At 43.6% G+C, this 25,338-nt stretch overlaps 2 protein-coding genes and 1 long non-coding RNA gene across 10 annotated transcripts; 1 reads left to right on the plus strand and 2 right to left on the minus strand.

Annotated features, from left to right (window-relative positions):
* Positions 1-477: 477 nt before the first annotated feature.
* zmp:0000001301 (kelch domain-containing protein 3) lies at positions 478-8,455 on the minus strand. 8 transcript variants are annotated; one of them, XM_057018688.1, is made up of 18 exons: positions 8,127-8,454; positions 7,178-7,242; positions 6,978-7,068; positions 6,864-6,906; positions 6,569-6,647; positions 6,066-6,154; positions 5,852-5,998; positions 5,700-5,751; positions 5,218-5,318; positions 4,980-5,065; positions 3,346-3,427; positions 3,175-3,260; positions 2,984-3,071; positions 2,595-2,643; positions 2,317-2,407; positions 1,360-1,460; positions 1,128-1,212; positions 478-944 (listed from the first exon to the last, which is right to left on the minus strand). In XM_057018688.1, exons 2-18 carry the CDS (start codon positions 7,237-7,239, stop codon positions 723-725), a joined length of 1,554 nt encoding a protein of 517 aa, XP_056874668.1. In that variant the 5' UTR covers positions 7,240-7,242; positions 8,127-8,454; the 3' UTR covers positions 478-722. The 8 variants fall into 8 exon arrangements, with proteins under 8 accessions (XP_056874668.1, XP_056874670.1, XP_056874672.1 ...); XM_057018690.1 differs by having other exon boundaries at positions 6,978-7,050; positions 8,127-8,453; XM_057018692.1 differs by having other exon boundaries at positions 478-753; positions 840-944; positions 6,978-7,050; positions 7,178-8,227.
* Positions 8,456-8,626: 171 nt separating this feature from the next.
* LOC130517191 (uncharacterized) lies at positions 8,627-12,809 on the minus strand. The gene is made up of 5 exons (XR_008947656.1): positions 12,191-12,809; positions 11,008-11,225; positions 10,799-10,911; positions 9,998-10,109; positions 8,627-9,907 (listed from the first exon to the last, which is right to left on the minus strand). It is a non-coding gene; the product is annotated as an uncharacterized LOC130517191 (long non-coding RNA).
* A 1,417-nt stretch (positions 12,810-14,226) lies between these two features.
* Positions 14,227-25,323, plus strand: mfsd14ba (major facilitator superfamily domain containing 14Ba). Its single transcript, XM_057018198.1, has 12 exons — positions 14,227-14,529; positions 17,576-17,674; positions 18,086-18,148; positions 18,822-18,949; positions 19,390-19,504; positions 20,697-20,915; positions 20,989-21,102; positions 21,207-21,278; positions 21,486-21,598; positions 21,847-21,944; positions 22,524-22,687; positions 22,948-25,323. Exons 1-12 carry the CDS (start codon positions 14,413-14,415, stop codon positions 23,218-23,220), a joined length of 1,575 nt encoding a protein of 524 aa, XP_056874178.1. The 5' UTR covers positions 14,227-14,412; the 3' UTR covers positions 23,221-25,323.
* Positions 25,324-25,338: the final 15 nt, after the last annotated feature.

A 25,338-nucleotide genomic window follows, 5' to 3' on the forward strand; every position in this document is an offset into this window, starting at 1 on the left:
GGCTAAAAATAAACCTTTCAGTGTTACTGGATCTCTATTCCACTTTCTCCTCCCTTATTCAAACGGGATCACAGAGGTCACGTTGGCCCTGGGCAGAGCTAACACCACCTGCATGATTGAGAAGTGGCACCAGCCTGAAACTCATGTTTCTCATCTGTTCCTGAGAGGCTGAACTTTTCAACTTGCCCCCTTACCAGTGGACGTGAACACGATCGTGCTCATTAGTCGTCCATGTTGGAGCGACTTACTGTGCCAGCATGAATTGTGTTTATACTAATGGGCATCATGATGCAATCATTTCATTTCCAATCAGTAAATAACAAACACTCTGTGGGTGTCCGTGTGTTTGCGCACAGCAGAGAGAGCACTGAAGGAAACCATCAGGACCAACACGGGATCCAAATCAGTTAAGCACATAAAAGATTGGTGCAGTCTGAATTATTCTGAGAAAACAGAGAAAAAGATGTTGGTGCAACATTTAACACATCTAAAATGTTTATTAAACCAACATAAACAACATTAAATACCTCACTCTGTGTGTGTGTGTGTGTCTGTGTGTGTGTCTGACAGCTTTAGGCTGGGCAGGCAGCAGCTGCTCCTCAGTTGCAGCTCAGCCTGGATGTTGGTTGAGCCAGATGTGAAGGTTCCTCACAGCCCTTTGAACTGCTGCATGATGGACAGGAGGTGTTTGCTACGTTGCTGGATCCCACGTTGCTCTTCCTTCAGTCTCTCCTGCTGCTGCAGCACCTCCTCCTGAGGAAAAAGGCATCGCGGCGCTGCAGCCACACATAACAGCTGTGCAGGAAATGGAAAAAAGCTGAAGTCACATGTTTACTGACTCTGAGGCTGCAGAGCTCCCTCCTCTCACGGTCGTTCTCCTCTGCTCTTGCACGGAGCCATGCCTCATTTTTAGAGCGGTGTTTTTCTATCATTTCCTGCAGCTCCTGAAACACAAACGTAAAATGCTTCAGGTGTTTGGATTCTGTTTTAGACTGTAGCAAATGTGGCTTTATTCATCTATTCATATTTTATTTTCTCTTCCTCTTGAGCATCTTTAGATCCATGTATATATACATTATTCTAAGCTCTGTGCTCTCTTTAGATGTTTTGTTTTGTTCCCTAAAAACCTGTTTCTGTTGTTGTTTGTGAGCTTCTTGAGCTTCTCGTTCTCTTTGTAAAGCAGCAGTAGCTTTAGCCAGCTCAGCCTTCTGGCTGAAAAGATGAAAAGAAGATAAAAAAGTCCTTAGAAGTTCAATAAAAACCTGGTACGAACATGTAGAGTTGGCTGGATCTCATATGAACAATAGCATCTATTCCAGATTGAATTCAAGTCCATGTGAAATATAGATAAATATGCACCCGTCCAGATTCTGAAACTCTTGGTCCAGCAGATTGAAGGCTGAGTGGATCATTTTCAAGGCTTCATCCCGAACTGCGACAAAGTCTCTGCTGCCAGAAACCTGCAGGAACATGGGGGGTGTCAGCGGGTCTGCTTGCACTATTGTGGCTTCCTATTTTCTTCAGGTGGAAAGGGTTTTTTTGTTTCTTTTTAACAGTTAAATGGATTCAATTAGCAAAAGCAGGTTAGCGTTAGCGTGCAAAAAATGGTTGGGAATTATATCAGGAAGGCTTAAACATCATTCCTGGAAACTAGAGTCTCAGTTCTTGCTTTTGAAAAGTGTCTGTAGGCAAGTCTCTGTCTACCGGTGAGAATAAGGAGCTCAAAGAAGAATCCGTCAGAACAAAGTTTATCAGCACGTGGTGCCGTCACTTTATTCACTGTTGAGGGTCAACGGCTCAGCTAAACCAACTATGTTTGGATGAATTTAAGCATTTAATGATTTGGCAGCATCACCACAGGCTGCACCAGCTCTATCCTGGAGCTACTAGATCATTTATTCCCCCACTCATCTGGGTGGCATTCATTTAGTAACCTGTTTACAGTCTGCGTATATTCCCACATGCCTCATTAGATTGTGACTGTCTCTTTTCCAGAAGAGGAACACATACACGAATATGTGGAACACTTCCTGCACGAACCACAGAAAGAACATAAGTGCACGTCTGGTGCTGCAGCTGCTGCTTGGCCAGGCACTCTGTGGCGGCCTGTATCCACCTAGGAATCAGTAATGGGTGAATTACTGCAAAGAACGTTCTAAGGATCCTCAGTGCTCCTACGCAACCAGGAGGGAGAACCAAGCAATGTTCTGTTCCTCAAACCCTTCTGTCCCTCCTGCAAGGAGAGCTGATACCAGTGCCTAACCGTCGGAGGCCCTAAAGGGTGATCTGTGCATTGTGAAAGTGAATGTGTTTCACCTGTGTACTCATGACTGTGGCACTGGACTGGCTGAACGGAGGAGACTGGCTCAGCTCATAGCGGATGTTGGGAACCTTTGTGGGAGTGAAGCTGTTAACAGTTAGAAGCAGAATGAGGCTAAGATGTTCAACCTGAGAGTTGAGACTCAAATAGAGCGTGACACAAGACTGAAACCACACACATACACACACACACACACACACACACACACACACACACACATGCACGCATACACAGAGCAGAAAACCAGAAACACAGGTGTAGAGTAGAAAACAACCTGTGGCTGACTCCCCGCAGGCCAAACTCTGACAGAATCTCCTTCATCACTGTGCAGATTTAAAGAAAATCACTTTTTAATGGGATTTTATCTTTCTATAACAACTTTATTAACAGTTATTTTAAGAAGCTAATTCAATTCATCATTATTTCTTCATAGTGTCTCAGAAAAATCTAAAATTGCATCGAGGCGCTTTACAGAATCCCAGTACTAAAGTAACCTCTCAATGTCTCCCCAGGTATCAGTGTCAGCATCAGCTGCTGAGCGACTCAGAATCAATTTATCTAAATTTCACAAGATGGAAACACTCATTCATCAAATATGTTGCAGCCAATGAGGACAGCTGAGGGCGCTACAAACTCCTCTTATGCTGTGAAGCCAACGTGTACCTGGTTGTCTCTCTGAAGGGTTAATGAGTTTCATCACCTTCAGGTCGTTAAACTCCTGCTCCTCATTCTTGCCCCCAAATACAAACAGCTGCCATCAACACACACACACACACACACACACACACACGAGGATATGAGTGATATACAAGACTTGATGACAACAAAGACGTGAGATTAAGTTCTTTACATACATGGCTGTGGAAAATGAAGGCAGTGTGTCCGTGGCGATGAGCTGGAGGAACTCCGATGTAGAGAGGAACCTTCCATTTCATCTTAGCTGGAAAAATAGGATGTGAAATGGGTGAAGTCCGTTTAATAAGTCCTAAGGGTAGCTGTCATTTAATACACAGTGCATCACTTACCAATGCTGAGTTTATGCAGTTCATTGGAAGACATTAGCGTTCCATCGTTAGTAGTGCGTTTGCCCCCAAAAAGGTAGATATCCTCCAAAGGAACATGAAGAAGGTGAAGAGGAGCATGCAGGACTGAAATACCTTCAGTCACATTCAGTTTAGATTCCTCCTAATTTTAGGTAACTTCATTTCTGTCACTAAAGAAGATGTAAGTGGCAGATTTCAGTAACAGCCAGTTACACCAATTTACACCACAATGGTGACACAATAGCCGGTTCTGAAAGTCTGAAAAAAGTGATGAGAAGAAAAAGGTGAAGAAGTTGAAGGAGAATTTCCTTCATATATGTAACTTGCTGCTATAAAAACGTATTGTTTCAGGTGCCAATATTCATGTTCATTAGAGTAACAGTATAATGTAGAGAGCTAAATATACATTTGTGTTGGATAATTAACTATATGATTTATCAGAACATTAATATCAGAACTAACTTTCTCTCTCTCTTAGTCTGGCATTGTTCTATTTTAGTGCTGTTTTGTCTTTTACATGATACTTTGGTTTGGTCATTGAACATTCAATAAAGTCCAATTCCAGAGAACCAGCCTGACTTGATGCCCGAGTTATGCTTTTGCTTGACCTTGATGGTCTAGAATACAGTTCCCATTTGGAGACCCAGCCTGAACCTAACCCTATCCCTAACCCTAGTAGTTACCAGGAGCTGCAGATGGGAAGAGTCCAGAAGGAGAGGCACACCCCTACACCAGACAAAAGCAAGAAGCGAGGGGTGACTTTCAACAGGTTGCACTGAAGAAACTGTTCTGCCAAGCTCCAAATGCGGCATTATCACAGAGCTTTAGGTTGTGATAACAGGATGCATCCCCGACAGCGACGTACTGCCCATGAATGCTCAGACTCAGAAGAGGTGGAGAAGGACCATCACTGACTCTGGAGAAAGGAGCTGAGGATCCCCTCTTTTACATTCATCCTTCTGTCCTTGAAAGGCAGAAGCAAAGTGATGAGGTTAAGTAGACTACCAAGCCTCCCTCATCGATCACAACGAGATTACAAGAAACATGCTTCTCGAAAAGCCACAGTGCAGGAAGCATCTGGCTGCGGCTCTGTGAAAAGAACGATGAGAATTCTCAGTCTTGCTGGCCTGCCTCAGGCGGTCCCAGGGCAATAGAATAGAGTTTGTGTTTGTGCCCACGAGGCAAACCTGGAGACAATCAACAACACCTGGAGCCCATCACCACACCATCACCATCCCATCACCATTCCATCACCAGACCATCACCATCCCATCATCAGCCTCTGACAGATGGAGAAAACAATTCCTTTTTTACCACTGCAGCGTCCTCAGGTTTCAGTTTTGACTAAATCCAGAGTAAATCACTGACTTTTTATGTATTAATGTACATTTTGTACACACTATGATGGCCTTTCTCCTAACCCACAATTTTCACACAGTGGTTCTTGTGCGATCATTTCTATCATACTGCTGCCCAATATAGTCAGATCATCATTTCTTTCATATTTCAGGAATTTAGACTATAGAATGTACAGGAAAAATAACACTGCCTGTGTGTGTGTGTGTGTGTGTGTGTGGTGTGTGGTGTGTGTGGTGTGTGTGTGTGTGTGTGTGTACTTTATCATGATGTGCCGTCAGCGTTTGACTTCTGCAGGCTGAGGGTGCTTCTCCCTTCACCTCCCATTTCTGCCACACCAAAGTCTCTGAATAATCCAGACAGGGTCTCTAATCAGATCTGATCTTACATTTAGACACAGTCATTTATCAAAATCAAATCCTGATGGTTAGGTTTCAGGTGTTTGGTCATGTGACTTTGTGCTTCATAGATTAAAGTCTGAACGGGGATCTGGATTACCGCTGTTGAGAACATGGAGGTCTCTGCAGAAGTCTCCATTTTCCTCATAACCTCCAAACATGAAAAGCTGCTCTCCAACCAGAGCAAAACTATGATCTGACCTGCAAAAACACAAAAACCTTAATGACACAAACATTAATGATGGTATCCAGAGACCAAAGAGATGGACGTATGTGTCCTCTGGTAACTCCTATATCCATTTATATTGAACCCTTCTGAACTTGTGACCAATTTTTAATCTTCAAATCTGCAGGAAAAGCAACACACAAATGAGGTACCAGCATTTGGTTGTGCTTCACATTGAGCCAGCGTGTCTAAATTCCACCCCATCAGGATACACACACACATCAGCAGAGTCGATGCTGGCAGAGAGCTACCAGTTTAAAACACTACTGATGGTACTGGAGCCACTGCATCAGGAAGGCTCTAATTGAGACATTTTAATGACCTACAGTGTAGCAATGGCCCATATTGTCTCTTACAGAGCAGGTGGCAGCCATCCGCCAGTTTTAACTGGTGTCCAGTTCAGAGCCACTGAAATAGAAAGCAAAATAAGTCATAGCCACACACAGAACACACACACTGACCTTTAGAGAAGAACATGTAATTGATTCTAAAGTGGGATGTTGAATACCTGTGTTGAACACCATGAGATCATTGGTAGGATTCCCTTTCAGAAGGCCTCCGTACACATAGATGTTGTCTCCCACGACAGCGGAGCTGTGTCTGAGGGTTGTGAGGGCCACACCCCTGACAGCCAAGCATTCCCAGATCAGAGACACTGTAGGCAATCAGAACTGTCATGGCAGAGCAGCAATGAGCTAAAACAACTTCAACAACATCCTCACCTATGTCAAAGCTGTAGACTCCAGGAAGACACTCGGAAGCTCTGGGATCAGACGTTCCTCCAAACAGATAGAGCTTACCTTTCACCACACTTTAAAAAAGACAAGACAAAATCACACTCCAGCGTGGAACTAACGTCAGGAACCCTTTAAGAGTACACAAATAGGGTAGATTGATTGACATCCTCTCGTAGACGTCTTTAGGAAAGCACCACTTTAGTCTTAGGAGATGGCCTCAGCACTGGGACTACTGGTTGTCTTTGCTCTTATACCTGTTCCACTTTCTCTTTTTTACCCCACCGTACCCTCATATTAATTCAAATGTGGATATTAACAAACGCAGAAGGCCAAAAGCAGAGAACACAACTACACGTCAGGAACCCTCAGTGGCCATACCACAACACAAAACTGAAGTGTTAGTATTGGTTCGATCTAATCACATGCTACACTTGTGATGGTCAGAATAGTTCCTCTTCATTGTTGTTAACTAAGTGTGTTGTTATTACCATAGACTGTGTCCTTCTCTGGCTGAGGGAACGTACCCATTCTGAGGAATTTCCTCCCACGTCATGTCATCTGGAGAAACTACCAACATCACGATTGTTTTTGTTTCTCTTTTAAGTCAGCATTCCATTTAAAGCTGTTCTCCACAGATTGGTTAACAATGCAAAATAGTTTTCAAATAGTTCTTCACAGAAAATATCTAAATGGGTTTCACCAGTGTAAGCAAAGCTTCTTCTAAACTTTTCTTTAAGATCCCTCCATTTTTGCTATCTTCCTCTGCTCTTAGGTGGTTTGTACCTGTTAGCATGTGGAAGTCATTGTGATAAACAGGGTTGTCCTCCTGAACACACAAGAAGAAAATAAGCAGATAATGTTGGGGTGACGTTAACTTAACCTTTGCACAAAATGGACCTTGTGGTTGAAGGTGGAGGCTCCTCCAAAGAGAAAGGCCACATTTCCTGCCAACGCTAAGGCATGACCATGTCTGTTCAAGAAGAACCATCTGCATTTAACAAGTTACCAAAGACACAAATACACATCTCATACACACTCGACACTGCTGAATGACTGCATGCACCATCTGTTTGTTACAGCGTGAAAATATGACCCACCTGGGACTTGGAGCAGCTCCCCTCATCTCCTTCTCCAGCCAGTGTCCACTAGCTAGTGCCATCCTCTTCACACACACAAAACCATGCACACACAAACAGGAAGTAGATCCTATATATATATATAGGTTGATGTTGCTTTGGTTTCTGCAAATTCTGATGGTACAAAACTTTATGCACAACAAAAATTATTTTCAAATGTATTTAAATGTCTATATTTTCACAGGATATGAAGATAGCACAGCGTATGTTCCCAGGAACAGCCAACTTCCTGTGATGTCACAGTGGCTGTGGGAAGCTCACATGTTCACATTTCCATTTGAAAGGTCTTTAACACTTTCAAGTGAACTTGAGTAAATTCCAAACATTCTCAGATACAGAAAGAGAGAAAGTGTTTGTCCTGTTATCATACCATATCAGATCATTTCTATTAAGACAGTCAAAAACTACAATAACAATATAAACAACCACAAACTTACATTTCATTCTATTATAAAGCCAATCCACAGGATTGATTAACAACTACAAATATAAATTTACAACTATATATTCAACAATCAAACACAGGAGAGTGTGAGTGTGTGACAGGGTTACCTGAACAGGCAGATCCTGCTGACTGAAAGCACCTTGCAGTGCAGTGCAGTGTGTGTGTGTTCTTGCACTTGAGTGCCAAAATCTGCATTCTACTTGCAATGTGAGATCATTTTTAGGAAGTTAGGAAATTTTTGCTCTCAAAGGGCTGTTTGAGGGTTGAGACCTGGTTTTAAGTTTGAGATCCCATTTAGGTGTTTGTTCAGGGTCAGGATTAGGGGTTACTTGGAATGTGTTGCGTCTATGAATGTCCTCACAAAGATAGAAGTACAAGGATGTGTATATGTGTGCATGTATATACTCACACACTCACATGCATGCGCAGAAACACAAAAGAAAGGCAACAACATGGTGAACCTACCTGTTATGATTTGTCTCAGTCTTCTGGGTTTTTATTGTTTTTCACTCTTTAAGGGAGCTACTGTACGGCTGCGGCATCATCCAACTGCTGTCGCAGCTGTGTCTCAGCTTACAGGGGTTAGGCTACGCTGTTGCCCAGCAACGTTTCAAACAAACTGTTGCCCAGAGGTGTTTTTTATGAGAGCCAAAAATCGCCCAACTTAATAATTATATATGTAATTATTTAATAAAAAGAGATCTAAAAAAGAAAGAGGTGCTGAAAAGTTCTCTTTCACATCAACATTGTATAACAATAACTGAAATAATTAAAGGTCTGTATGCAGTGTGTTATAAAGGATAGAGAGATCTTCACCAGATCATGAAATAGGTGGAAAATTATGAGGGAAATGAAGGAGGAAACCCAGACCTTAAGGGGAACATCAATTTTGATTGTAAATGGGGCAGTGCTGACTGTTGACCTGTCAGGAAAGAGCTTCTACCCACAAGAATTTGGATCTTTCAACCAGTGGAATGGGCTGTCAGTGTTGCTAAGATACACCTGTGATGCTACCCAGACAAGTGCAAAAACAAAAGTTTGGAAAAGACTGAGAAAATGAATAGGAAGTGCAAGAAAATGTGAAATTCTATCTTCACAGCCAGCTACACTACAGGCAGGCGTCTTAGGCAGTGTCTTGGACTGTTGGATCAAGTCGTAGGTACAAATCTTTCATTTTGTTGCTAACACAGTGGAAGAAATAGCATGCAAATCTGCTGGGGTAAACTTGTCATAGATAGTCTAAAGAAGACCTAGTGTGTCACTAGAAGAGAAGTGAAGCTGTGGAGAGAATGTTTTGGAGGAACAAAGGTGGGCCTGTCTTTGAATTGGTTTTCCTCAGTTTTTTATTTTTTTTTAGATATGATTTTATTTGTGGCATCCAAATGCTTCATCATGGTCCATGTCAACATCACAGCCTATAGATGTCTTATAAGTTTAAGGACGTCAGCAAATGGATGCCATTCCAGGAGGGTGGTAGGAACCAAATCAAAGAAAACCCACCTAAGACCTGAGACTTCATGTGACTCATATACCCAAGATAAACAAATAACAGAATAAAAGTGGTAAAGTAAAAGAAAAAGGGTTCATGTACATTCAAGTCACACCAACAGCCAAAACATGACCTGCAGGAGTGAGAGTGGGAGAGTGACACAAATGTGTCACAAAAATACGAATGCAAACTGCACATTCTAACATCACCAGGTAAGCTCCACTTACACAGCATTTTCAGTTGAAAAAGCAAAACTTTATTTCCATTTGGGCTGTGTGTCTAAACTAGAAAGCCTGAAACTAAGTACAGTCATTGTAAATGAGCAAGGGAAAGGAGGAGGTTCGAATGGAGGGCACCCCTAACTCTAACCCTAACCTAGGGCCATGGCATGACAGTACTTCCCCCTCAATGCACACCTCTAGATGCCCTACCAGGCTTGTCGGGATGGGCCAGGTAAAAGTCACTGAGGAGACTGTCATCCAAGATATAACATTAGGGAATCCATGACTGCTCCTCCGGACTGTACCCCTCCCAGCCGACCAGGAACTGGAGACTGCGTCCACACCGATGGACGTCAAAAATAAGTCTAACTGTGTAGTTGGGACCACCTCTACGACAAAGGACGGTGGTTGGCTTGTTTCTGTGTCTGTAGACAGGAACGCAAAATGGCGGTACGGAACTGTCTCCACACGCTTCTGCAATGGCACAGGTTGGCCTGCACAGAGGGCACCACCACTTCATCTTCCTTGAACTCAAACTGTGTTGGTTAATACCCCAGACCCAGAGAGCCCATGAAGGTTGACATTCCAGTGGCAGCAGAAACCAACAAATTATGGGCATACTCTACCTAGGGCAGAAATGAACTCCAGGACACTGGCTTTTGGGCAACCACACATGTGAGGACACTCTCCAAACTTTGATTAGCCCTCTTGACTTGACCCTTTGACTGCAGATGATACCTGGACAAGAGGGACTCAGAGTGACACACGGAAAGCTCTCCAGACCTGAGATTTGAATTGAGGTCCTTGGACAGATACAATATCGTTAGGAAATCGGTGGAGTCAAAAAATTAATTAGTTAATTAAAATTTTCCAATGTTTGAAGCAACCACTTCGACCACAAACTGCTGGCTGGGGTCTGCATGAGACAGGACAGGAGCGGAGGACAACAGAGCTTTCAAGGGATCGAATGCTGCATCAGCCTCGTGGGACCACTCAAAAACCTGTGGAGTGGACCAAAAAGAGCATAGAAGAAGGGTAACGGGTACTTGTTTCTTGACAGTGATGCCATTTAGGGATTGGTAATCTATACAGGGTATTGATGTGGTAGCAGAGAGAGAGCATGCTGTTTGATAAAAACCTCGCCTAAAATGTGATATTTGGCAGGCACAATGGAAAGGTCTGGAGCCACCAGAAGTGGATCTGGATTGACCGGCGAAGGAGAGAGCGTAGAGCAGGGACAGTTAGTGTGATAGGAAACACTCCTACTAGTAAGCCTTGTGTCCAACCAGTCAAACTGCGGGTTATGGCAAGCTAACCAGGGCGAATGAAGGACACCAGAGGAGGATGCAGAAATGAGGAAAAAGTTGGATCTGTTCCCTGTGGTTACCAGAGATTCTGAGGTTTAAGGATGCAGTTTGATGAGCTACCTTGGCGAGGATCTCTCCGTTTAAATCATGGATGGTCTTAGGCTCAGACAGATCCTCAGCGGGGATGGTGCCCTGCGTGGCTAGGTCCTGGTCGATGAAACTGTCATCTGCACCTGAATCAAAAAAAAAAGGACAAAGATGTGAGACCAGAGGAGAGAACCAGGTATTGTCAAACGGGTGGGTGTGAAACCGAAAGAAGCTCTGCTCACCAGTTCTCCTGAATCTGCTAGTGAACTTAGTCTTTTGGCCGCCCTGGGCAATGAAATGGCCTGGTTGTCTGCAGTATAGGCAGACCTTTGCAGTTAGCCACCTGTGTCTCTCAGAATGGGAGAATCTGCTTCATCCCAGCTGCATGGTTTCAGCTGCAACGACTGACAGAGGTGCAACTGGACTTGGCACAGTTGGGTCAATCACAGGACCACTTGACCTGGCCGGGATCATTGGAGAAACAGCATGACTTGACCTGACCCTCTTCCTCCATCTCTCTCTGAGACGGTTTTCAAACATACGGTAAGGGCCATTAATTTAACCAGGGGTGGCACAGAAAAAGAGGTGGGAAGCAGAAATTATGTTCAATCTGACAGTCTAATAATAGTGATATTCAAGGTGTAGTCGTATTTGTTAACTGAGCCATCAGGCAACCAGGGCAAAGACTTTTATCAGCGACCCAAGCTGCTCCTGCTGGATTCCTGCCTCCATAGCCACTGCATGATCAAGCAAATTGGCCACAGGCCTAACTCCATGAGGGCTAATAGGGGAAGTACACCGACTTCCCACCATACCAATACCAGCGCCTGAAAACAAGTCCTGCAGGACAGGTTAGCTTTACCAGTGTCCCCAGTGCCCCCAGTCACACTGATGAGCCACAGTAGAGTCACTCGACTGGATCCTGCAGCGGTGTTTCACCACCCAGCTGCATTGTCTCCTCCACCAGATGGGCAGGATCTCAGGCAGGCTAGCTAGTGCAGCTGGCTAGTTGGGCTGGTAATGGCTGGTAGGTGGGTTGAATCCTGGTGGTGCAGGACCATTAGAGATGGAGGGAGTGGCCTGAGTATATACAGCAACGTGTTACTTGTAAGACTATCAATGTATTTACTCAAAGCTTTTTCCGTCACGCCTCTCTTTCCCGGCCATGCTGGGAGAGCTGTCAGGAGGCTGTTGGGTGCGTTCGAGTTAAGGAGGTCAGGACCCAGATGCCGAGTGTAAAACAAAAGGTTCTTTATTGCCAAAAAACAATGCAAGGAGAGACAGTTCTCCGAATGAAGTAACAACAAAAAAAAAACTCTAGGAAAGTAGCAACAGAAAAACAAACTAAAAATCACCAACAAATGGGAAAAACCATCGAGGAAAAAATACAACTGAAAACAGTGACAAGGCACTGACAAAACTTACTGGGCTGGAGAATAAGGGTTAACGTGAGACAAGGGCTGGAGAGCTCTGTGAGCTGGAGCTAGGTGCTGAAGCATGTGGAACAATCCGGTGCCAGAGACAAAGAGGGGAGAGCTTAAGTAGGCGGCCAATTTAGGCAGAACGCGCTGTAGGTGTGCCAGAAGCTCAATGCTCTCAGAGATCGGCCCGCCCCTAAATGTCGCTCCTGCGGGTAGAGAGGGAGGTGAGAAGTCTGAGTGACAACCAAAAACAGAACCACAACACTGACAGGGATGCCTTCACGTAACTGTTCCCACCTCCATTGTGTAAAACAGCAACAATCATAAACCTTCAGTGAAAAAACAGATTGCACTTCTAAGGCTTCAAAAAAAAAAATCATCATTGCAAGGTGCACTGCAAGGGAAAAGTGGCTAGAAGATGGATGAGTGGTTGTTGTTTAGGTAAGAAAGCTTTATCTAGATACATTTCAAGAGAGCTTGAATCATTTTGTCTATGTTTGAATGTACTACTACCACCACTACTGATACTATTACTACAATTGCTTCTACTAATACTACTACTAATAATATAGTCATATTAAGCATTAAACATAATATATACATGCCCATTATTATATTATATTATATTATATTATATTATATTATATTATATTATATATATTATATTATATTATATTATATTATATTATATTATATTCGGTCTCGGTCTGAAACAAGGATGCTCACGTTTTCCCATCCTCGTCATTACCCTTTTGAACACACAAGGACGCGCACATGCAGTCACAACCACAGCCTCTGACACGTGAGCTACTCGGGATGTAAAGTTCGTCGCTTTTACCGCATCGTTTTCAATTTAATGTTTATTTTCAAAATAAACACATGATGACAAATTGACAATTTCTGCCTTCGCCTAACTGATTATAGATTTGATTTCAGTCTTATTATATACACGTATAATCTAGAAAGATATTCGATTTTGTATCGATTGATGTGTTGTGATTCTTTTATTGTGAAGGTAATACTTTAATTTCTACATTTTTGTTTTGACGCTTGAAAAGACGTGATCGCAAAAGCTAAACGCGAGCGACAATTTCTCTCTAGACAAACAAACAACAGCCAGTACAGACAGTTGTCTCAGAGTGGGTCAGACCCAGTTTAGCTCTGAAAAAACACTTTGTCGAATTGTCATTATGCAGAAGAGGAAGTAGAATTCGGTCTAATCTAAAGTGGCTATGATTGTGCTAGATCCATTTCCTTTAATCAGAATAATTGGTGCGTCAGCGGAGATTTAAATACGTTTAGTCAAACTATTTACGTAATAACGAAAGGAACAAGAGGAAATCAAATAAAGACAGACTTTTGTTTGGTTTGATTCGTTGTCTACACAAAATAAAAACGATTTTGGATACCAGAGGGGAGGAAAGAGGGCAGAGGAGAAAGGAGCGCAGGAGAGAAGAGGAGGCCAAAGGAGGAGGAGAAGAGGCGATGGTAGAAGGGGAGAGGAGAGGGAGAGGAGGAGAGAGATTGGGCGGAGAGGGGAGAAGGGGGGGAGGAGAGGACGGGAGGAGAGGGGAGGAGAGGAGGGTGGGAGGGGGAGAGGAGAGGGAGAGGAGAGGGAGGAGAGGAGGATGGGAGAGGAGAGGAGAGGGAGAGGAGAGGAGAGGAGACAAGTGAAAACAAAACCATTAATCATGTTTTGATTTTATTTCTACTATTTGCAGAAGAAGATAACAACAAACAAAGACTCAGAATGAAACAGTATTATTAAAAAGTTGGACTAGTTTAGTAGCTCAGGGGTTTCCATGTCCCAAATGTACCTTTAATTGTAGTTTAGTTTCTTTTCTTCTACTATTTTTATGGTTTTCCACTCTGAAAAGCCATAATATAAAACAGGAATACAAGAAACTACTGACTTAAAGAATATGTTTTTTTTAAAAGTTATCATCAAACCACTGTGCGTGTTTGAGTGTTGTGTAACGGTTTAGCTTGTGCTTTTATTTTGACAGGTATGGCGAATCGGAAGAGCTTCGATGGTTCCCTCCAGCTTGATGGTGTTCCAGACGAGCCGTGGACCTTCGTGCTGACATGACGACGGATTTCTGTGGCACAACGATTTCGTTCATGAAAGAGGGTTTTAGTTGTTCTTAGTCGGCTTCAATTCCACTCAGCTTTTTCGGGACAACATAAGGAATCATCCTGGAAGCTCCGGGAGAACCGCGCTCATCTATGCAGCATGGATGCTTCGTGTCGCGCGGCAGGTGTGAGGAGATGCCGGGGGAGCAGCCAGTGGCCCCCGGCCGGGTGGTGCTGGTGAAGAAGTTCGTTATGAGGGACGGAGCAGCGGTGGGTACCCAGTCCGCCATTTTACTTCATATAAATCTGTAATAATCATGACAAGCGTTGACATAAATGTCGTCTAAGGCGTTTATAGAGCGGGTGGTGTGGACACAGTGGACATGTTTGTCTCTGAACCGATCAGAAATGGCACCATTAATTTGCCCAGCGGGGGGTCGAAGCCAAAATGAGCCTGGACAGAGCAGCTCTCGTCCAAAATGGCTGTAGATGTGCGTTGTGGGACTCGGATGTGGCCTCAGACAGCCTGGCTCGGTGTGTTGATGATGATGGTGGTGGTGGTGGTGTGGTCAAAATGGATCCATTATCTGTTACATAACAGCGGATCCAGCCTGCAGAGCCCCCGTCAGCGTCCATTTTAACATCCAACCACCGACAGATTAAGATTTCTAACCCTTTATTTCGCTTCTACATTTAAATCTACAGTTTATTTTACAGAGGCGGTTTTAAACAACACCTGCATGTGCAACAGGGAGCAAAAACGTTTATTTTCTTGCAACAACAACATCCAGTAACCAAATCTAATCAGTAATTGGATCATATGAGTATTTACCTCTTTCTGCTCATTTTGGAACCTGTATATCACCTGCAAGAAACAATTAAATAAATGTGTTTATTTGCACTTACATGTTCAAAGTAAAAATAGATCATATCAAATATCTTCCAGTATAAAATAGCACAAATAAAGACGGCTGACACGTGTTTACCTGGTGAAGCCATTAAATGAAGCCCCGATGAGCTGCCTAGTAATGAGCTTTATATTATAAAACTATTCTTCTAAACAAATCTGCTCACAGTGTAATAATAACTAAGTAAAATGTGACAAATGTTTACAAAAAATGAAGGAGGGCAGTGAAGGCACCAGGATGTTGGTCTACATTTGTCTTCAATAAAATATAACATTTACCACCTAAGAATACCAATCATCAAATCAAATCAAATCAAATCAATCTTTATTTATATAGCGTCTTATACAATCAAAATTGTTTCAAGGCGCTTTCCAGAATCCCAGGGCCTAACCCCAGACAAGCAACAGTGGCAAGGAAAAACTCCCCTTTAACAGGAAGAAACCTTGAGCAGGACCAGGCTCATGTAGGGGGACCCTCCTGCTGATGGCCGGCTGGGTAAAGAGAGAGGAGAAGGGGGAGGACAGGTAGTGGGGAGGAGAGGAGAGGAGAGGAAACCATGACCCAGTGGAGTGACAGAGGCCTGTCAGGTGATCATGTTTCCAGACCCCGGCAGCCTTGGCCTATAACAGCATAGCTAAGATGTGACCTAATGATTAGACGACCCCCTAAGTATGATAATTTGTCTGTCTATGATAGTAACTGGAACTGCAGAATTAGTAACAATAAGCTTTTTCAAAGAGGAAGGTTTTAAGTCTGATCTTAAAAGTAGCGATGGAGTCAGCCTCCCGTACCTGGACAGGGAGCTGGTTCCATAGCAGGGGGGCCTGGTAGCTAAATGCTCGGCCCCTAATTCTACTCCTAGAGACTCTGGGAACCACAAGTAGACCAGCATTCTGAGAGCGGAGCGGTCTATTGGGCTGGTAGGTATCACTAGCTCCTCCAGGTAGGATGGAGCTAGGCCTCTGAGGACCACAAGTAGACCAGCATTCTGAGAGCATTCACTGCATTATTCACAGACTCAGAATGAAATTAAAGTATTTAATTTATGGGCAAGTATGGGAAAGTATTTTTACGGGCTGTTTTGAACTTCTCCTGTGTTGTTACAATAGAGATAAAGCAGTTTTTTAAAAAAAGCCTGAATTTGGATTTTCGGGGTTTGACTGTTATGTTCCAGCATTTTGACTAAAGCTACAGAAGTGTGTTAGTGAGTAAGGTCATTATTCATCGGGAGGGGGACACTAAATGCAGTCAGAAATAAGCAATGAGTTATTAAGATCAACAGCCTCAAGGGTCCTGAAAGACCTGGAACACCACAGCAGATAACTGAGAGGTGAATAAAATTACAAACGATGTACAAAGCACCGGTAACACCCAGGGATGTCATCGAGGATGACAGAATGGTGGAGGTTTAGCGCCCACCTCACTGGGATAAACCAGACAAACCTCCGAGCAGCTGGAAGAGATCCCATGTGTCCACTTGTTAATGAAAAAGGCAAATAAGAAGTTTATTCTGAGCATTTTGATTCACTTTCTGAGGCTCGGAGGGGTTGTCCTGAACATCTTCATCATCCTCATCCTTTTAGACCACAGTGATCCTGTTTGGATCCCGTTTCTGACCTTAAATGGAGCCTTGGACCAACTGGTCCTGTCTGTCAGACAGAAGTTTCCCCATTTGCTCCTCACACTCATGGAGGCCCCCCAGGCTCTGTTCTACGGTGCTTGTTCTTCTCTCCCTGGGTCCACTGGGCTTCTTCACCTCCTTCACCTTCATGCAGATGATTGTCAAACATGTTTGATCTTGAGACCAAATAAATCTACACACACACAACTACTGCTGTGTTCAATGTTTCCCGCAGGGTTCCAACTGCACTGCTGACATTTGGCTTGTTGTTAATGTCCTATTAGAATTCCTGGAACATTGTGACTGTTTAAGGTGTAGTAGGCAGGTCAGCAGCTGCTTACGCTCCTGCAATTTTTACTTAATGTAGTTTAATATACGTCTGAGGGTTGAGTGGCTCTGAGCTGTGAGACGTCTTGTAAATCCCCTCATTTGCCAGCACTGCAGAAACAACTGCTGGAGGGAGAAATGGGATCAGGAGAGGAGTCACTGGATGAATCGCCTCTGTTGCAGCAGCTTTGGATCAAGAGCAAGCATGTTTAAAATGCAGCAGTGTTTGTTTGCTGCTCCTGATCTTGTGTTTTAGTTTTACTGCTGTGTTACTTTGATAGGAGATGAGCTAAAAAGAGGAGCTCATCATTATCATTCGGGCTAAAGATAGAAAGGAGTCCGCAGCACCACTTTAATCCTGTGGATCTGTGTCAGTGGGCTCGCTGTCCTCTGAACAATGATGCCTTTTATCTAAATATGTCCATCAAACCGTGTGTGTGTGTGTTTATGTGTGTTTCAGCTCCAGCAGGGCATCGGCAGGCCCAGTGTGTATCATGCAGTGGTGGTGATCTTCCTGGAGTTCTTTGCCTGGGGTTTGCTCACCACACCAATGCTGACTGTGAGTAACAGTGACGGTAACACTCCCCTCATCAAACCAGACTCTTCTCTCACCTCGCACGTTAACGACCCACTGGTTTTCAGTCCTCGTCCCAACACGACCCTGGTTGTAACACCGGTGTTTGGCCTCTTGGTCCAATGGGCAGTGGTTCTTCTCAATTCAGGGAGGCTGAGATGAGAGAGAAGCATTTTAAAAATGAGTTTTCTTTTGATTTGAATTATCGAGTCATAACCGTGGACACAAACAGCATGAAACAAAGACTTTATTTCCAGAATCTCCTGCAGAAGGTGTATCTTCTCATGTTCCTCCATCTGCAGCGACCCAGCTGTGATAACATTAAGAACAAACAGGAAGGTCCATTTTCTGTCCAGCTCAGTAAAGCTGAAATCTCTCATCTCTTTCTCTGCTAAGGTTTTACATGAAACGTTCCCCCAACACACCTTCCTGATGAATGGACTCATCCAGGGTGTGAAGGTAAGAACTGATTCTTGTTTTCACCAACCTTTACCGTCCGTCCGTCTGTCTGTCTGTCTGTCTGTCTGTCAACATTCTCATCAATAGGGAGGGCTTATTTTATGCTTTTCTTTAAAAAGCATAATATAATTGTTAAAACATGTCACTGAGATCATATAAAGAGCTCTAAGAGCCATATTATTTGTGCCACAGACTCAAAAACAGAATGAGGTTGTTGTTTTTTGGTTTCCATCATTTTCCCAGCATTGTCGGAATCTAACGTTTAAATACCGTGAGTGAATAGATGTGATTTCAGATGAAAACACAGAATTTTTACTCTTGTAGTTGATGAAGTAACAAAGACAACCTGAACTGTCTGACAGTTGAGCTAACTGTGTGTTCTCACATCCTCAACGTCCTGTTTCTGTTCCTGCTTGTAAATACCCCAAGTTGTCATAAAGCTACTTTCCAGTCAGAAGTTTGTATTTTGTTACGCAGTGAGAGTCAGAACCGGAACACACAGCCTTCTCACTGCTGAGTTGAGGTAGAGGACAGACCTCCTCCACTTCAGATGATCAGTTCAGTTGCCATAGCAATGCCTCCAGGCGCAGGCCTTTAACCCTGCTGAAACACTACTGGGTGTCACTGAGACGCTTGTTAAATTGTGGACGCTGACTCACCTCTTCATGTCAAGGGCCTGCTGTCATTCATGTCTGCTCCCCTGATCGGTGCTCTGTCAGACGTGTGGGGGAGACGGTCCTTCCTCTTGGTGACTGTCTTCTTCACTTGTGCACCCATCCCACTGATGAGGCTCAGCCCCTGGTAATATTCACTGCTCTTGCTCAGACATGTTATAACTTCAGTAATAACCTGCCACACTTCTATCACCACCAAAACAGAACGTGGGGAGCAAAGTTAACTAGAATAAAGAGTTCCAACAGTGTTCCGAAGAGTGCACCTGGACCACAGACCACCAGGCGGTGGACCCGTTTCCTCCTGGATGGTTTATCTTAAATAAGCTCTGTCGCGTGAGCTGGATTATAAGGGGGGACTGTCAGTAGCGGTCATTGTTACTGAAGTCTAATGAAGGTCCTGGTGCAGCAGGAGACTCTCCTACGGATCACACTGTAGATTTACCTCCTACATAGCCGAACATGTTGGAACATTTCAGGACTGATGTAGAGCGTATCTCCATATTTGAGAGCTTCTAGACGACACCAGCTGCTCCTTTATTCATTGCTGTGTCTAATGTTACCCATCAGGTGGTACTTTGCCATGATCTCCATGTCTGGAGCATTCTCGGTCACCTTCTCCGTCATCTTCGCCTATGTTGCTGATGTGACTGATGAACGGGAGAGGAGCACAGCCTACGGACTGGTAAGCACCCTGTTTGGACCTGTGCTTCTCAAAATGGTTGCTTTCCTGATCTGACCCTCAATATTTTCATGACATCATCTGAAATAAAAGTAAAAGAGGAAACAAACTTGACCACAGTAAATAATAATAAAAGAAAATAGATAAATAAGTTCAGGTGGAGCAAACAATCCTTAATCAATACCAATTATACTCTTTAAACTGATTTAAATAACTCATTTTTCTGTTAGGAAATTTACAGTGTGAGATCTACTATAAAACAGTAAAATGTAATCATTAGAACATATTTATCATGGTCCTGAAAGCCAAATATAAGGTATTGATCATTGAGACTAAAGTTTGAAAAATAGTCTGATAAAATAAGATGTCTTTCCTTAAACAGTTTCTAGGTTTTAAACACAAAAACAGCACAATTTGTTACGAACTGCAGACATGAATCGAGACCCCAAATGCAGACACAAGACGACTGGATGTGGTGGAAAACAAGTTTTACTGAGTTTTTACTGAGGTCCAAGTCCAATACAGAGCCACCCAGCCTGAAAACAATGTGATGTGATGTGATGGATGCGATGTGATTAGATGTGTGCTGCTTGGTGTATTAAGGCCACTTTTCAGAACACCAATGAATAATTAACAACTAATCCGATGTATAATAACATAAAACTACATAATACCAGTGCAGATCAGGTTCTCTGTTCAGATGGGGCTCAGGCAGACCCCCCCTGAACGCAGTAGAGATGTACAACTAACACATCTGTTGCCAAGGCGATCAGTCACTTGACTAAAAGGAGACATTTCCCAAATGTGCAGCCTTTCAAATGTCTGGAAGACACTTGAGTTTTCCCAACAGGACACTTTGTGAAAACTTTAAAGCAGGAACAGCTTGAAGAAAAGAGAACCAGTACAGACGGTACAGGGCCGATGGGCTCAGCAGGACTACACTCATCATCTCTGAGAGGGAACACGCTGTCGGCTTTGTTTGGGCTGTTGAAAGTGGTTTTGATTGTGCAAAGACCTGGAATTAGCTGGGACTCACGGCTTTAAAAGCTTATCCAGATATTTGCTGCACCATCACATCATTGATAGATTTGGTAAATTCTTATATCACGTTTGTACATTAAAGCCCAACAGTTGTGTGTTTAACGAGGGGATGTCTTGCATTTACGGGACCTTTGGTTGTCTGTGGCTCCACCAGGTATCGGCGACGTTTGCAGCCAGTCTGGTAACCAGTCCGGCCATTGGTGCCTACCTGTCAGCCTGGTACGGAGACAATCTGGTGGTTCTGCTGGCTACTCTGATCGCTCTGGCCGACATCTGCTTCATTCTGCTGGCTGTGCCCGAATCTCTGCCTGATAAGATGAGGCTGAACACCTGGGGCGCGCCCATATCCTGGGAGCAGGCTGACCCGTTTGCTGTGAGTTGGTACATCTCGCTGGCAAACAGCGACGCTGTCACAGCGAGTGAAAATGAGCTTTTCTCTATTCCAGTCTCTGAGGAAGGTTGGTCAAGACCCAACAGTCCTGCTCATCTGTATCACCGTGTTCTTATCCTACCTGCCGGAGGCTGGCCAGTACTCCAGCTTCTTCCTCTACCTGAGACAGGTGACGCACATGGTGGCCTGAAGAAGCCTTTCTGTACTCAGTAACAATGATTCACTTACTGTTCTGGTTTCATAGCAGTGATGTAACCTCACATGTTTCTCTAGGTCATTCATTTCTCCTCAACCACCTTGGCCATTTTTATTGGAGTGGTGGGCATCCTGTCTATCGTAGCACAGGTAAAACAGGCCGACACTCTTTAACACTCTCATAATGCTCCACTTCCTGCTCCATCCTCAGTGTTCTTTAACATTGGTTTGCTCATCTTGTGGGTACCTTGTCTCTTTTGCTAGTTTTGGTATCACTGGAAATTGATTGCAGAGATTTCTGACTACAAAGAAGAATTGAATGAGATCTGAATCAATCCCCCGTCTCTCTTTCCTCAGACACTCCTCCTCACTCTGCTGATGAGGACTCTGGGTAATAAAAATACTGTTCTGCTGGGATTGGGCTTCCAGATTCTTCAGCTGGCCTGGTACGGCTTCGGCTCCGAGCCATGGTGAGATCTGTGTATGTGTGTAGTTTGTGTACTGTGAAAAGTTAGATTGTCCTATTTTATTGCATATGTGTCGTTATTTTCCCTGCCACATGTAAATGATAGTGAATAAATGTGATGTAATGTAATAAATGTGAATTGTTTTTGCACTCACTCCCTGTGTGTGTGTCTGTGCGCGTGTTTGTGTGTGTGTGTGTGTGTGTGTGTGTGTGTGTGTGTGTGTGTGTGTGTGTGTGTGTGTGTGTTAACAGGATGATGTGGGCAGCTGGTGCTGTAGCAGCGATGTCCTCCATCACCTTCCCAGCTGTCTCTGCTCTGGTGTCCCAGTCTGCTGATCCTGATAAACAAGGTGACTCTCCGTCTCTGCTCTCACCTATGTCCTCTGTTGGGGCCTCTGTGGTTGGACGTCTTGTTATTCAAAGCTGGTGTTCTTCATTCCTTGGTTGTTACCAGTGACTATTTGAGTTACTGCTGCCTTTCTACCATCTGAACCAGTCTGCCCAGTCCCCTCTGATCTCTCACACCAACAAAGCGTTTTCAACCACTGCTCCCCGATATTTCCTTTTTTTGGACCATTCATAAATCCCAGTTGATCAGCAGGTCCTGACATACTCTGACCAGTCTGTCTGGGACCAACAACTAGGCCATGTTTACTACAGTTTGTCTTCAATTTGTCTAGCTTTCAGACTATTAAAAAATTAACTACATGTGTTGTGCTTTTGACCGTATGCGCTGGATTTTGTAAGAGAAGGTTTGACATTTGAGAAATAAGAATAAATGAAATCCTTTTTTTGTCATGAACATTAATAGTCCCAGTATTGAGTGGAGAAAGAAGAAGCTCAGAGCTGTGCTGGCAGGTTAAATATATCTGCAGACAGCATTTAGTCCATGTCAGCAGCAGTAATGTGACTGTTATTGTGACCTCCAGGTGTTGTCCAGGGGATGATCACAGGCATCAGAGGACTGTGCAACGGCCTGGGTCCAGCTCTCTACGGATTTGTCTTTTTTCTCTTTAATGTGGAGCTCAACGCCATGGACCCCATCCAGGGGGACTTCAACATCGACCCGTTGCCTCTGCAGAGCCCCACTGAGGTACCAGCTGCAGCTGAGCACACGTTAGCTCAACCCTCCGCACATGTGCAGTCCAGTACCTGCTGCTTTTAATGTTATTTTCAGACTTTCTCTGCTACCAAGTCCATTTTCAAAATTAAAATCTTACTTTTCTTCATCCACCGTGGGATCTGTTGCATTTATTTCCGTGTTTACTTGTTAAAATAGAACATTTTTTGCGCTGAAGATGAAGAATGGAACCTTTAAATTAAGATATGTTTCTCTCTCTGTGCCCCACATAGCGAGCGCTCATCCCTGGCCCACCCTTCCTCCTGGGGGCCTGCACCGTGGTCGTGGCCTTCCTGGTGGCTGTTTTCATTCCAGAGAAGCCCTCCTGCTCCTCCTCTTCCTCCCAGTTGTCCCTCAGTGAGAAGTCCCACACGGATGGCAAAGAGTCCATGTCAGCGCTGGCCGGCGTGCACATCAACACACCTCTCCCAGGCAGCGATGAAGAAAGTCCTCCCACCGCAAACCATGAGGACTTTGAGCCACTCCTGCAGGACAGTATTGTTTGAGTGGAAGCTGCTTTGATTGCTAATTTATAAGACTGTGGAGTTTAAAAAACCAGCAACATGTTTTCTTTGCTGCTCAGTGGGCTTAATTGTGCTTTTATTATCAGAAGATTGTGGTTCCTGGCCCTGAAGGCCACCAGGCCTGTTTGTGGGGGTACTTGCATATGAGGTGAAGGAAGAGCAGCAATAGACTAACATGTGGTTTATTTGTTCTTTGAGAGCAAAGGAATCCGAGCCAACACCATTTAAATGGAAGCTTGGTGGGATCGACAAACGGTTTATAACAGAATGTTCAGGTTGGTTATTACATGAAGGAGGCTTCTGCAGTGATCTTGTTCATCAATATGCTTGAAGTTGATTGTTTTCATGCAGTCAGAAAAGGTGTTTTTACCTTTGCTGTTTTATTTGGAATTTGCAATTTTTTTTCCATGCTGTGATTTATTGTTGGTGGTTGTTCTTCAGCCGGAGGATCTATAGTGATTTATAACATTTTTATTACGTTTTCTGTTTCTAACTGTGTGTAGTATTGTTACCGTCCATCTGTGAGCTGAGAATGTGTGAGGAGCTGACAGATGAGTCGCCTTGGAAAGAGTGAAACGTTAAATTTGTGAACTTTTATCCAGAGAAACTATACAGGCCAAAATATAGTTATTATATCCTCAGTAACAACCAAACAGTGGATCCAATTATCATTTGATGTTCCTGTTTATTAGTCTACCTCAAATGTTTTTAATTGATACAACTTGGCTGTACCACTTTTTATCTAGTTTTTTTCTTTTTGTTTTATATCAGAGTCAGTTTATGAGTGAGCAGCTGCTGGGAATCATATTTGACTGTATCAGTAACAATAACTGGTCCTTACACACCTTTACGTCACAGTTCATAGAGGTCCAGGCCAGTTTGTAACATAAACAGCCCTTCCACACACACACACGCACACACACAGTCTTCTGTCAGACAGAGAATGTGGGGGGGATTTTATTTCCTCCTTATGAAATAAATGTGTAGAATATTTTGCTGAGCCACTTTTAGCTGGAGGTCATGCAGTGTCTCAGCTTTGATAGCCCTCTGAGTTAAAGGGACTTTACAAAAGCTTTAGACAGACTTTAGAGATAAACCAGAATAACATGATACATTTGCAACATTGTGCACACAGTTAATACCTTGAAATGTAAATGTAGATGTGAATGATGTAATGGTCTGTATATAATGTTGTGTAGGATCAGCTTGGGCTCCTGGGTGTTCTGGGTACATTTACATGCACTCCAATATCCTGGCAACACGTCTGTATATACGTCTGTGTTGTGGGTGAACTATGGTGTGGGAGAGTCCATTTTTAGTATTTAATTTGAAAAATGATGTGAACTCATGCTCTGAACTCTTCTGCCCATCCCAGTCTCCAGTAGAGATGTGTGCGTCTCTCCTCTGGCACATGAACACTTGCAGCTGCCTTGTAATTTTTTAAAATATATGATTATATTTGGAAAGTTGTAACTCTTCAGTGTTCTTACAGTATATAAAAGGTGCTAAATCTGGCTTTACAGATCTGCAGTTCTCTGATTAATCAAACATACCCTCTGCTTTCACACATAGAATTAAGACTTACTTTTGTCATCCTACTCACATAGAAAGGAAATGTGAACAACAGAAACACTGTCAAGGAAAATAACTCTGAGTCTTTTCTCAGGCTTTCTCTTTCTTTTCCAGCAGGGCTGTTCAGACCCGGCCCTCAAGGGTGCGGTCTAGCCGGGCTTTCTATCCTTCCAGCTAGACAACTTTTCAGCCTGGTAGGATAGAAAACCCGACTGGACCACACCCTTGAGGACAGGGTCTGGACATGCCACTTGCAGTCAAACTCATCTAGTTTTTTTTTCCATTTTGGTGTCTAGATATATTAATGGATCATAAAGAGGATGCTAATCTGACTGTGAGCATTTCCTTGATTGAAGTCACCTCCTGAGGCCCAATAGAAATAATGTAAATAATATCTTTGGACTGGCTATCTGTACATGTGAGGAAAATGACTGTAAATACTAGTCTCGTCTGGAACTGTATGAGCCAGGTGTTGGTTGGTGAAGAATTAAAACAGAAAACCTGATATTTAAAGGATGTTGGGTATTT

The sequence above is a fragment of the Takifugu flavidus genome, chromosome 20 (assembly GCF_003711565.1).
Source record: "Takifugu flavidus isolate HTHZ2018 chromosome 20, ASM371156v2, whole genome shotgun sequence".
Classification (NCBI taxonomy): domain Eukaryota; kingdom Metazoa; phylum Chordata; class Actinopteri; order Tetraodontiformes; family Tetraodontidae; genus Takifugu; species Takifugu flavidus.

What these genes read in the sequence shown, in the direction of transcription:
- mfsd14ba (XM_057018198.1), top strand. Translation starts at nt 14,413, where the DNA reads ATGCAGCATGGATGCTTCGTGTCGCGCGGCAGGTGTGAGGAGATGCCG. An exon ending in TCACCACACCAATGCTGACT is followed by an intron (nt 17,675 to 18,085) that starts GTGAGTAACAGT and finishes TTCTCTGCTAAG; the next exon opens with GTTTTACATGAAACGTTCCC. An exon ending in CTCTGCAGAGCCCCACTGAG is followed by an intron (nt 22,688 to 22,947) that starts GTACCAGCTGCA and finishes TGCCCCACATAG; the next exon opens with CGAGCGCTCATCCCTGGCCC.
- zmp:0000001301 (XM_057018685.1), bottom strand. Translation starts at nt 7,074, where the DNA reads ATGCAGATGGTTCTTCTTGAACAGACATGGTCATGCCTTAGCGTTGGC. An exon ending in CCTCCATGTTCTCAACAGCG is followed by an intron (nt 5,066 to 5,217) that starts GTAATCCAGATC and finishes TGGATTATTCAG; the next exon opens with AGACTTTGGTGTGGCAGAAA. An exon ending in ACTGCATAAACTCAGCATTG is followed by an intron (nt 3,261 to 3,345) that starts GTAAGTGATGCA and finishes CTATTTTTCCAG; the next exon opens with CTAAGATGAAATGGAAGGTT.